Raw genomic sequence first — 13,106 nt, forward strand, 5'->3', positions numbered from 1 at the left:
ACACAAGACAAGAGAATGGAGAGATGACTCAGCAGTTAAGAGGATTTGTTGCTCAGAGTTCAGGTCCCAGAGCACCCATGGCAGGTAGCTCACATCCACCTGTAAGGCCAGCTCCAGGGGACCTTTCTCTTCCAGCCTCTGTAGGCACCTGTACACACGAGGCATATACAGACACATATGCACATAAATAAAAATTTCAACACATACAAGAAACCACTGCAAATTACTTTAGCACTTTAAAAGGAAAAGATTCCTTTTCCTACCATGTTCATAAGGTGAGAAAGTCCCGGCATCGATGTTAATATAGGGGTCGATTTTGATGGCAGTAACTCGGAGACCACATGACTTGAGAATGGTGCCAATGCTGCTGGCGATGATCCCTTTACCAATGCCTGAGATGACTCCACCAGTAACCAGGATATACTTCATTGGCGAGTGAGTGGGTGGCTGCCAATACCCAGATGAAATCTGAGAAACAACCAAATTAAGAATTAAGAATCAGATTTGAGCCAGGAGATGGTGGCTCTTTAATCTCAGCACTTAGGAGGCAGAGGCAGGAGGATCCCTGTGAGTTCTAGGCTAGCCTGATCTACAGAATGAGTTCCAGGACAGCCAGGGCTACACACAGAGAAACCCTGTCTCAAAAAACAAACAAACAAAAAAAGTATCAGATCTGAAAAAAAAAATGGGTAAGGTAGCCAATGCCTATAATCCCAGTACTCAGGAGACTGAGGCAGGAAGACAGTTCTGAGTTCAAACACAGCCCAGGCTACATAACGAGTTCCAAGCCAGACTGTGCTACAGAGTAGGACCCAGTCTCAACAACAACGTAAAGCTAGCTAGTATGGTGGCTCACTCCTTTAGTCCCAGCATTCAGGAGGCAAAGACAGATCTCCCTAAACTCAAAGCCAGCCTGGTCTACAGAGCAAGTCCCAGGCCAGTCATGGCTACACAGTGAGACCCTGCCTCAAAGAAGGAAAAAAAGAAACAAACAAACTCAAGAGGCCAAGGCAGGACTGCCACGAGTTTGAGGTTAACATGGCTACACAGGGAGTACCAGGCCAGGGCTACATAGCAAGACCCTGCTGGAAACAAAACCAAAAAGTATATAAGTAAACGAGAGTCCAAGGCAAGCATGGTAGATTACACCTAACCTGTAATCTCAGAAGACTGAAGCAGGAGGATTACTGAGACACTAAGCCAACACTGGGACAGTGTCTCATATAAAGTATAAAAAAAAAAAATCCTAAGGAAAAGAAATTAGAGGGTCACAGAGTAGAAACATTCAAGTCAGTAGAGAGCATATCAAACGATAATTCCAAAAGCACACAGCATTTTAAATGCTCAAAACTATTGAAACAAGTTTCGGGGGTTTTGATTTTGCTTTGAGAAAGGGCTTCCCTATCTCTCTTAAACTATCCTGGAACTCGTGATCCTCCTGTATCAGTTTCCTGAGGGCTGGAATTACAAATGCACACCACCACCTCCAGTTCGGTGCTGCTGGGGTGGGGCGCGTGGCCTGCTGCTGGGGTGGGGCGCGTGGCCTGCTGCTGGGGTGGGGCGCGTGGCCTGCTGCTGGGGTGGGGCGCGTGGCCGTGCTGCTGTCGCCGCCGCTGCTCCTTCTCCTGTTGCTTTCAGGACATGGTCTCCTGTAGCCCAAGCTGGCCTCCACTTCCCTGTGTAGCTAAGGCTGGCCTTGATCTCCTAACCTTCCTGCCTCCACTTCCCACATTCTGGGATTGCAGACAAAGTATTATTTTGTAGGCTCTATCTTTTCAGTTTTCATACAAAGTAATGGGTTTTGTTGTGACATTTTCATCATACAAGTGTATGATTACACTTTTGTTCCTTTTTAAAATTATTATTTTTCACATATGGTGATTCCATCTACATGTATATCTATACACCAAGTGCATGTCTGGTGCCTGCAGGTGCCTGGAATTGGAGTTACAGACAGTTGTGAGCTGCCATGTGGGTGCTGGGAACTGAACCTATGTGCTCTGGAAGAGCAGCCAGTGTTCTTAACTACTAAGCCACCTCTCCAGCTCTCTTGTACTTTTATTCATATTTGCCAACTACTACCCTCCCTTGATTTTGTGGCTTTTATTCCTGCCACAAGAAAGAAAGCTAAGGCTATTTCCTACAAGGAAAGCAGCTGCCTTCATTCCCTTGACTTTCCATCCACTCCAACTCTGACCTGACAAACTACACTTCCCTAAGATTTAGAAGCACTGGAAAATGTTTCCAAGCTGTGCAAACTGTATGTAGGCAAGGCAATTGCACTTTCTTAGCCTGTTTTATTATCTGGAAAGTGGAATAAAAGTATCAATAGTTTGGAATATTATTTGACCCTAGAAAAGAAATGAGCTCTCATCCTAGATAGGCAGGATGCATGCCTGTAATCCCAGCACTTGGTCGGTTGAGGCAGGAGGATCAGGAGTTCAAGGCTAGCATGGACTACACAAGACTGTCTAAAAAGAAATAATTTCGTTGCATGGGGGGGTGATATATAAAGTTAATATAAAAGTGTCTGTCTCATCTATGCTTTTTCAAGTTAAGAAGAAAATCTTGAATCTCAGCACATGGGAGGCAGAGGCAGATGGAACTCTGTGAATTCAAGAACAGCCTGGTCTACAGAGTGAGTTCCAGGACAGCCAAAACTGTTACCCAGAGAAACCCTGTCTTGAAACAAACAAATAAATAAAAAACAAAAAAAAAGAAGAAAATCTTAATTGTCCATTTCCCAATTTGTCAAAAATAAACCACCATGCTAGTATAATTAGGTGAGTGAATTGTAAACAATTGTTAGTTTTCTATATATTAAAAACACCATATCCCATGCTGGGCAGTGGTGGTGCAGGCCTTTAATCCCAGCACTCGGGAGACAGAGACAGGTGGATCTCCATGAGTTCGAGGCCAGCCTGGTCTACAAAGCAAGTTCCAGGACAGGCTTCAAAGTTATAGAGAAACCCTGTCTCAGAAAGAAAACAAAACACCACCTCCTCGTGCTATTTTTGCATGTGCTTCTGTGTGCACACTCACGTATTCCTGTCTGTGGGGATGCAGATCAAGAGCGGGGGACAACTTCCAATGTGTCTTCCTTTGAGGCATGGGTCTCTCGCTGGCCTAGAGCTCACCTATTAGGCTAGGCTGGCTGGCCAGTGAGCCCCGGAGATCTGCCTATCTCCATCTCCCCAGAACTGCAATTACAGACATGTATCACTATGCTCAGACTTCTTATATGGGTTCTGGGGATCAAACTCACATCCTGTTTTCGAAAGCTCTAAAAGTCCTATACAGTGAGACCAGAGGACAACTTTCAGAAGTTACTTCTCACCTTTCACTTTGTTTTGAGGCATGGTCTATGCCACCACACCCAGCAAAAAAAATATATTATTACAGATTTAGTTTTGCAGATTTTTTTCAGTCCTGAGGATTGAATAGAAGGTCTCACACATACTAGGCAAGCATTCTGCCACTGAGCTCCAGGCCCAGCTGCATTCAGCTTTTTTACATGAGTTCTGGGAATTGAAATCAGGTCCTCAAGGCTTGCTTCGAAAGCACTTTTAACTAGCTTGAGCCATTTCGCTAGCCCCACACCTGGTTTTTATGGTTTTATGCAGTGCTGGGGACTGAACACAGGGCTTCGTGTGTATGCTAGGCAAGTATCCTACCTACTGAGTTACATACTTTTCCTAATCCTTTCTACCTTTCCTGAGCAAATAAGTTTGGGGAAAAAATTTAAGACTGTAGGAGGAACATCCACATTTGCGCACGTGCGCGCGTGTGTGCGCGCACACACACACACATACACACACACACACCACAAATAATGTAATAAATATTTTAATTAAAACAAAGAGGAGCCTAGCAGTGGTAGCACACACCTATAATCTTAGCTCCCAGGAGGCAGAGGCAGGCGGAACTCTGTGAATTCAAGGCCAGCCTGGGCTATAGAGCAAGTTCCAGGACAAGCCCCAAAGCTACACAGAGAAACCCTGTCTCAGAAAAAAAAAAATGCCATTAACCATAAATATATCTTTTCCATTTTTGGTAGCCTAGTCTGGCCTTGAACTCAAAATATAGCCATGGACAACCACCATCCCTGGCTTACATAGTGCTATAATCAAACCCAGGATTTCCTACAAACTATAGACAAGTATCCTACTGCCTCAACCACACTCCCATCCCTTAATAATAATGTCGTTGTTAGATTTTTGAGATGACAGAATCTCACTCTGTAGTCCAGGCTAGCCTCCACCTCACTGTCCTCCTGCCTCAGACTCATGAGTGGGAGTGCTAGGAGTCACATCCCAGAAGTCTTACAATATTTTGTAATGAGTTCACAATTATAATCATTTGTTCAGAGTGCTGGTGCAGGCCTGTAACCCAAGCACTTGGGGTGTGGAGGCTGGAGGATGAGTCTGAGGCCAACTCGATCTATATAAGAGCCTGTCTTAAAGAAAAGAGAAACGCTGTAATGGATGCAACAATTTACTTGTGAGCTACATGTCAGCTTTGTACTAAGCCTTGGGGGAAAAACAAGCACATTAGTAAAGCATATCTCATTTCCAACTTGCCACACATGACCAGTGGTTCCATTCCACTGTGCAGGCCTACAGCAACAGAAACACCAAGAGACATCTTTCTAATGATGTTCATTTTTAAAGTAATGTAAATCAGACACAAAAAAGTACTTACTGGATAAGCCCGTTTTACGACGTTTGTGACTGGCAAAACTAAGCCAAGCCGATGATCATCAAAACAGTGCAAGGGGGTGGGTAGGGAAATGAACTGACTAGAAAGGGGGTACGAAGGACCTTTGTGGGTTGGTGGAAACGGCTAAGTCTAGTTAAATCCCACAGACCTGAGGTGAAGTGGAAAATTTCTTGGGCATAAAGTACAAGTCGGCCTCCCCCCAGGCGGTAGGGCTCAGTATGCTGAGGCCAGCTAAAGGGGGTTGTTGTTTAACCTGTGAGCTGATACAGAAAGCCTACTCAAAACCCGAATCATCCCTGCTGGCGGTTTCGCTTCCGCCAACGCCATCTCGGGGATCCACAAAGCAGGGAGAAGTAGGGATTGGGGGTGCAGAATCCTGTGAGGAGAGACACACCCCAGGGACGCGCCGATTTGGACCCCAAGTCACCAGCTACTGCCAGGGGACAGGCGACCGCGGCAAGTGGGCGTCCCCCAGTCCCAAAGGCCTGCTCGATCGCCAAGGTTTTCGAGCACTATGTGCGAGAAGCGAATGGCTGTGGGCCGGGCGTGGGCACCAGCGGGAAGGGGACAAAAGCATCCAGGCCCCAAGTATGCTCCCGGCAGGGCTGAAACGGCCCCGGGGGAAATACGGTTTTCTGGGCACCGAGGCCCGAGGGGTTTCGGGGGAGGCCCAAGAAGGGAGTTACCTGTGTGTTGGCGAGGACGCGGTGGAGTGTGGCTCAAGCAGCTCCACCCAGCGGCCAGCTGGGCCTGGCGCTCACCTGTCCTGCGGGAGCAGGGACCTCATCTAGGGTGCTCTAGTCACCACTGGGTCCTGCCCGCCCCAGGGACTGAGAAGCCCTCCTCACCCACCTTCCCCTCGCGGTCCTGCAGCCGGCTGAGCTGACTCACGCTGGTTGTGAAATTGGGGGTGCTGCAGCGGTGGGTTCCAGCGATAGTACAAAACAGGCGCCTAAAAAGTGTTTCCTACGGCACAGGCAACTCCCATCACCCTCCGCTCTAGTCGCCCTTGGCCCCAGGCCACGCTCAGCCTGGGCCTGCCCCTCCCTCCCTCCTGTGGTGAGCTAGCTTCAGCCCAACCACTAAGACTTCTGGACAGCTCAGAACCTGGCGAGCAGAGCCCCGAGCTCTCCCGCCAACTTCACTCACCACAAATGCTAGAACGTCCCACCACAGAGCAGTCCAGGAGCCAAAAGCTGAGAAAGGAGAAAAACAAAGCAGAATTCTTGCCTAGGGGCTCACCGCCCATCTACATGTCCATTGGTAAATGAACTTCCTTAGCACGAAGTTAGGAGCAGAGGAAAGTGGGAAAGAAGGCTTCCAAAGTGACGTGGGGGAGTGTGTAAAAGATAAGTGTGGCAAAGGACGCCAGAGGTTGTTTCAGGTGAAGAAAGGGAGAAAACAACTGAAGAAGAAAGGAACTAACTAGACACAGATTTGAAGGGAGCTGAAATTTTAGGGAACCCGTGTAAGTTTTGTTTCTTTGGTTGTTTTTGTTATTCCTTTGGGGTTTTGTTGGCTAGTTTCTCTCTTGGTTTTTGAGACAGGCTAGGGCTGGAGATGTAGCTAATTTGGTAGAGTGCTTGCCTAGCAAACACAAGATCACATATCGTATCTTCAACACACAGCATCAATCTGCCTCGATGGCACATGTCTATAATCGCAGCAATGGAAAATAGAAAAGAGAGGATCATAAGTTCAAGATCCTCCTTGGGTACTTAGTAAATTCGAGGCCAGCCTGGGTTATGTGAGACCTTAGGAATAGAAAAGAGGTCCACTATGTCACCCTGGCTGACCTGGAGCTCTAGGTGTAGAAGGCCAGGATGGTCTCAAACTTAAAGCAATCTCCTCCCCTTGCCTCCCAAATGATCATGAAATTTTTTGAATAACCAGGATAAAACAAGACTCACAACTTAGACAAATATTACTTGAAGACCTAGTGGAGTTTAGAAAGGCAATTATGCACTGATGTCCAGTTATAACATATATATAGATAACTGCTAAAACCAGTTTGCTGGTGGTGTCAAGTAGGACAAGTAGGAGCCTCTTTAAAGAATATAATTGTAGTGGAGGGCCAAAGGTCGAGTCCTAGAGTACACAGACTGAAGTCAGCGAGAGCCTATTGGGCAGAGAAAGGAAGAGGGGCCTGAAGAGAGCAAAAGCACAGGTGAGTTTAGCAGCAGAGGCTGTGATACTGAAGGTCAAGATTTCAAAGGAAAGCCAGGCTTGGGGGCTCACATCGGCCATCCCAGCACTTGGGACTCAGAGAAAGGCAAGTTCAAGGTCAGCTGGGTATATATTGCAAGTTCCGGTCCAGCTGAGATACATATCAAGACCCTGTCTCAAATTTTAAAATATAGAGGACCAGAGAGATGACTCAGTGGTTAAAAGTACTTACTGCTCTTGCAGAAGACTCAAATTCAGTTCCCAGCACCCACATCAGACAAGCAGTTCACAACCACCTGGAACTCCAGCTCCAGAAGAATTCCACTCCTCTAGCCCCTTATGGCACTTGCACCTGGCATCTGCACACACCAACACACAGAAATAAAACAAATGGGGGAGGGGTAAGAGGGCTCAGTGATCTGACACTTCCACACACACACCTGAGGACTTGAGTTCAGTTCCTGGAACCTACATGTTGGAAGCAGAGAGCTAACTCCCCCAAGATGTCCTTTGACTTACACATGGGGGCTGTGACAGAATCTCAATCTCAATCTCTCTCAATCTCTCTCTCTCTCTCTTTCTCTCTCTCTCTCTCATTAAAATAAGGGCTGGAGAGATAGTTCAGTGGTTAACAACACTGACTGCTCTTCCCGAAGTCCCGAGTTCAATTCCCAGCAACCACATGGTAGCTCACAACCTTGCCCTCTTCTGGCCTGCAGGCACACATGCAGGCAGAACACTGTATACATAATAAATAAATAAATCTTTTAAAAAATTAAAATAAATTTAAAAAGGGTATGGGGTTATAACTCACTTGGTAGAGAGTTCCTGCCTGGCATACACGAGATCCTGAGTTTGATTCCCAAGCACCACATAAAGCCAGTGTGGTAGTACAGGCCTGTATTCCCAGCATTTGTGAGATAGAAACAAGAGTATAAGAAGTTCAAAGTCATCCTCAGCTATCCGGTGAGCTAGAAGCAAGGCTGGCTTACATGAGAACCTGTGTCAACAATAAATAAATACATGAGAGGCTGGAGAGATGGCTCAGTGGTTAACAGGCTGCTCTTCCAGAGGACTCAGGTTCAGTTCCCAGCAACTACATGGCAGCCTAGAACAGTCTGTAACTCCAGTTCCAGGGGATATTACACCTTCTTCAGGCCACTGCAGGCACCAGGCATGAATGCTGTGCACAGAAATACAGGCAAAATAAAATAAATATTGCCACTGTTCACAATAGCTAGGAAATGGAAATAACCTAAATGTCCTTCAAGGGAACCATGGAAAAAATGAGAGGAGAGAGATAAATACAGAAGAAGGAGGGTGGAGACAAAAATAATAGTAAGGATACCTTCCAAAAGTCATAAAGCATCATATTATTATCTACCTAAAATTACATATAATACATAAGTCTGTCCATACTTATACAGCTTAAGTGAAAATTTTCCATCTGGGCTGATAATGTTCCCTCCAAGAGCCATAGACCATCTAACAAAAACTCCAACAGCAGGCATGGGAAGCTCCCTTTTGAATTGTTGGTCCATGTTGTCCAAGAGACTCCCAAAACATTATAAGCTATTGATGTTGCCCTTGGTTGCCTCTCACAGTTGGAAGTAAATCCCTTTTGAAGAAGACACAATGAACTTCAGAAACAGGGCCCAGAAATCCCTGAGCTGGATCTGACCTAAAAGCTTCCTCCCTGAAGACTAGCTTTCCTGGTGCCATGCAAGCTTCCAGGAAGGAAGCACCAACAGTCTCACTCAGCTATAACACCTATGAACCACAAGGACCAGCATGGCACAATAATCTAAGGGTACAGGAGTGGCACATGTAGTAGGAAGGCTTCTCCGGTCCCAGCAGGCCCTCACAGCCCCATGGCCTGCTTATAAAATAATCACTCAGAAGTTTATATTAATTATAACTGCTTGGCCATTAGCTCAGGCTTATTACTGACTAGATCTTACACTTAAATTAACCCATAATTCTTATTTATATTTAGCCACATGGCTTGGTACCTTTTCTCACTTCTGTCTTGTCATCTTTCTTCCTCTGTGTCTGGCTGGCAACTCCTGACTCAGCCTTCCTCTTCCCAGAATTCTCCTCTCTGCTTACCCCATCTATACTTCTTGCCTGGTTACTAGCCAATCAGCATTTTATTTATCAACCAATCAGAGCATATTCACACCATACAGAGAGATATCCCACAGCACTTCCCCTTTTCTGTCTAATCAAAATGGAAAGTTTTAACTTTAACATAATAGAAAAGTTATCAAGCATGAATTATAGTTACAATATCTAATCTATTTCTATTTGGCAAAATTAAGGAAAATATTCTATCTATCCTATATTTGTGAGTCTAAGGTTTCATATCTAATTTATCTTTCATCATAACCAAGGAAAATTATAACTATCTAGTCTTCAACTACATCAAAGACCTCAGAAGGATATAATATTACCTAAGTAAACAGGAAGAGCATTGTAAGCAACTTCCAAAATTCTGGAAATGACAGACATAGCTGCCTGCCTGGACAGTCTTCCAAACTTCCTCTGTAACGTTGGGGCATCCATCTTCAGCCCACAGGCCTAGAGTCTCCCAGTCGCTTCTCTCTGTGTCCTGTAGAATGTCTGGCAGTCTCCTCTGCAAAGCAGGAACCTGAAGGACCATATCGCCTTGCAAAGTTCAGTGATCACCTTCCTATGGGTCCTGCATGTCCAGTCGATACAACATTTTGTCAAGCATTCCATGCAAGAACAGTTTCTTGCCCAAATGGCTATTTTTGCCAAGAAGAAGATAAACTCCATATGGAGTGTCTTTGACGCTCATCTTTCTCTTTGAAGTAAATTGGTGCTGGCAGGAGCAGACGCATCTCATTGTCCAGGAAAGTCTAAGTTTTTATAACATTTTAAATGCCGTATTCTGTAGGTCTTTAAAGTGTTTGAAGATTACCTATCTATCTGAAATATATCTATGTATACCTAGAAAACTTAACTAACATGGCTACAATTTGACTATCATAAATGACTAATTATTAATCTGTATTTTTAATTATATATTACAATTTTAAATGAGCTGCACAAACATAATACATTAAACGAGAGTAGAAATATACATATAGTATAACAAAATTAACTTCAAATTTGCATCAATAAACTAAAATCCATAGCAATGTAAAACATTTTAAATAAGTTGTTACTCTTTATCCTATCATATCTATAATAGGCACATGTTGGTGGTAACCAGCAGCTCTCTAATTGAGCTTAAGACTCATTCAAATCATGCCTGGTAGCGGAAATCTAGCCAACCACCTAGAGCTAGTAAAGTCATGCGTCTTGGAGGAGAAACAACCACTACTTTACAAAAAAGAAAAGTGAGGGGGAGCATAATCCCTAACTACATTCTAAATATTTATTCTTATACCCAAGAGACAAATTTAGTTTTTATCCTTCACCAAGGAAACTTTACAAAAGCTGGAGACCATTACAGAACACCATAACCAATCAAAATACAGAGAATAAGACATCCTGTGCTGTCAAGTGCCACCTGATACATCTACAACACAATTCCTACACCTAAGGCTGAGAGATCACTTTGGAAGAGAGTCTGAAAGATTGTAAGAGCCAAACAGGAAGTTTCCTGTAAGATTCTGTCTCCTAGAAATATGTCAGAGGGGCTTATACCCATGAAGTCTCATCAACACAGCTGTCTAAGCAGGACCTGAACAATGACACCAAAGGACATGCTGACATGAGAGGGGAAGAAAGCTCAGGGGGCTTCAACCCTAGACAAAGAACTGCAGGCAACTGGGGAATGTAGAGAGTGGGAGAAATGGTCTTTCACAGAGAAGAGCCCCCAATAGGTTATCCAATACCAAAAGGTCAGCCCTAAGATGATATACATACAGGTAACATAACATTATATAGATTGGGCAGGTTGTATTAATATATTTATGAATATATATATACATATTTAGGAATATAAATATTAAGAATTTATGAATATATATATGTAAGAAAAAATAAAACAAGGCCATGAATTTGCTACGGAGTGAGATCCTGTCAAAAAAAATAAATAAAAATAAATAAGGTCAAAGAAGTTGGCTCACCGGGAGGTGGTACCACACGCCTGTAATCCCAGCACTTGGGAGGCAGAGGCAGGTGGATCTCTGTGAGTTCGAGACCAGCCTGGTCTACAGAGCTAGTCCAGGACAGGCCCCAAAGCTACAGAGAGAAACCCTGTCTCGAAAAACCAAAAAAAAAAAAAGAAGTTGGCTCATTGGGGAAAAGCATTTGCAGCACAAACCTGGCAATCTAAGGTCAATACTCAAAATCCATAATAAAAAAAAAGGTAGAAGGAGAGCACAAACTGCACAAAAGTTGTTCTTTGACCTCCATACACATTCCCCTGAACACACATATCATATACATATACTATAATAATTTTAAAAATAAATATAAGTAAATAAAGATTTAAAAGGAGAAACAATTCCAAAGATGAGACAGTACACCAGTTGAAATGCAATAAAAATTTGAGATAAACGGTCAAGGAGATGGCTCAGCCAGTAAAGGTCCTTGTCACCAAACCTGTAGACCTGAGTCTGATCCTTGGGACCCACAGAGCAGAAAGAGAGAACTTATTCCTGAAAATTACCCTCTGTCCTCCCTCCAGGAGCCATGGCATGGCCACAGAGCTATATAAACACAAACACAAAACAAAATAAATTTTTAAAAGAAAGGAAACTGAGACGGGGATGGTGTTAGAATTCCTAGCCATTCACCCAGCTACAAGACCCCATATGCACTGTCTAGTAGCCAGGCAAGATGCTTAGCCATCCTAGAGCCTTACATCCTGCATAATCCCTGTGCTTCGTGATCACGTAATGATCATGTAATCTGCATGCAGTGTGGTCACACAATCTATGCACATGCGTTGCATAGCTACGTAAACCCATATGCACATATGCGCGGTGGGGGGGGCTATAAAAGCGGGTTCCACCTCCCTGTCTTCCTGCACGATCATTCCATAGGCTTCTGCACACCCCTTCTATTCCCTTCCCTTAATAAACTCTTATAGTGGGTTTCATTGTGCCTCGTGGCTTCTCTCGCATGATAAACAGCACTGCTTAATAAATAACATTGCGCCACTTAATCAGATAGGGCTTGTGGAGCTGGAGGGAAGCAACAAGAAGACTCAAGAGGCTTATAGCAAAACCTGACAACCTGAGTTCAGTCTCCAGAACCCACCTCTGACCTATACACACATCCCTTAGCAAATCATGCCCACAAAGATGCACGCATGGGCACACACACACACACACACACACACACACACACACACACACACAATGTAAAGAAAATTGAGATAAGGCATCCCGGAATCAAGTCTTGAACAGCATTGCCTGTGTGGTGTTGGATGTGGAAGGGTGGAGAGTGGCAAGGCAGAAAGATAGTGAAGTTGAAGGGGTTAACTGAGGCCAAGGCACTTCACAGAATGTAAGAGAGTGCCCCTAATATTGACAGGAAGGTAGACTCTGGCTGCATAACAAAAGACAAAGATTGGCTGGGCTGTGGTGGCACACACCTTTAATCCTAGCACTCAGGAGGCAAGGGCAGGCGGATCTCTGTGAGTTCCAGGCCAGCCTGGTCTACAGAACAAGTTCCAGGAAAGGCGCAAAGCTACACAAAGAAACCCTGTCTCGAAAAACCGAAAAAAAAAAAGTGTACACCACCAAAAAAAAAAAAAAAAAAAAAGACAAAGATTTATTAAAGAGAATGCAATTTCTTCCCGTGGAGGATGAAAAAGCAGCCTTACCAAAAACAGCAAGGGTTTGGGATTGAGGAATCAATTTCTGGGAAAAAACACAGAGGTATCACTCCACTTGGCATCCTTGCAAGAGCCACAGATATCCATGGAAAAAGATAAAACAGTATTACTTGTGGGGGTCCACAGAGGCTCCCTAGTAAGGCCTTACTCAAGGTCAGAAAGTCTAAGCTTTCTTTGCCCAGCAGGGCTGCATAATGGGATGATTTGGCCAAGGGCATGGTTACCAGGTGTTTTGAAGGGTCTACACTTGTTGGTCCTTTATACCCCCACCTTGAAAGGGGGTGGTCTTTTGCCCCTCCCCTTGCTGATGTTTAAAAAGCCAATCATGAATCAACTCGGTGCGACAAAGCTATTCTGTGTCTCTGTCTTTCTCATTGTCTCCATCTATACTTCTATCTAATGC

General features: G+C 44.4%; 1 protein-coding gene across 4 annotated transcripts in view; it reads right to left on the reverse strand.

The window, feature by feature from the left end:
* The window catches only part of Ctps2 (CTP synthase 2), a 131,025-nt gene that overhangs the window by 115,019 nt on the left and 2,900 nt on the right, over window positions 1-13,106 (reverse strand). The window contains exons 1-2 of one of the 4 annotated variants that reach the window (XM_059250554.1): window positions 5,572-5,709; window positions 264-468 (exon numbers count right to left, since the gene is read on the reverse strand). In XM_059250554.1, coding sequence (XP_059106537.1) covers window positions 264-429 — 166 coding nt within the window. In that variant the 5' untranslated portion in view covers window positions 430-468; window positions 5,572-5,709. Of the gene's footprint in view, window positions 1-263; window positions 469-4,701; window positions 4,820-5,405; window positions 5,511-5,571; window positions 5,710-13,106 lie in introns of those variants that run through there. The other 3 variants (XM_059250555.1, XM_059250556.1, XM_059250553.1) reach the window with 3 other exon arrangements.

This window comes from Peromyscus eremicus, chromosome X (genome assembly GCF_949786415.1).
Source record: "Peromyscus eremicus chromosome X, PerEre_H2_v1, whole genome shotgun sequence".
In the NCBI taxonomy this organism is placed as follows: Eukaryota; Metazoa; Chordata; class Mammalia; order Rodentia; family Cricetidae; genus Peromyscus; species Peromyscus eremicus.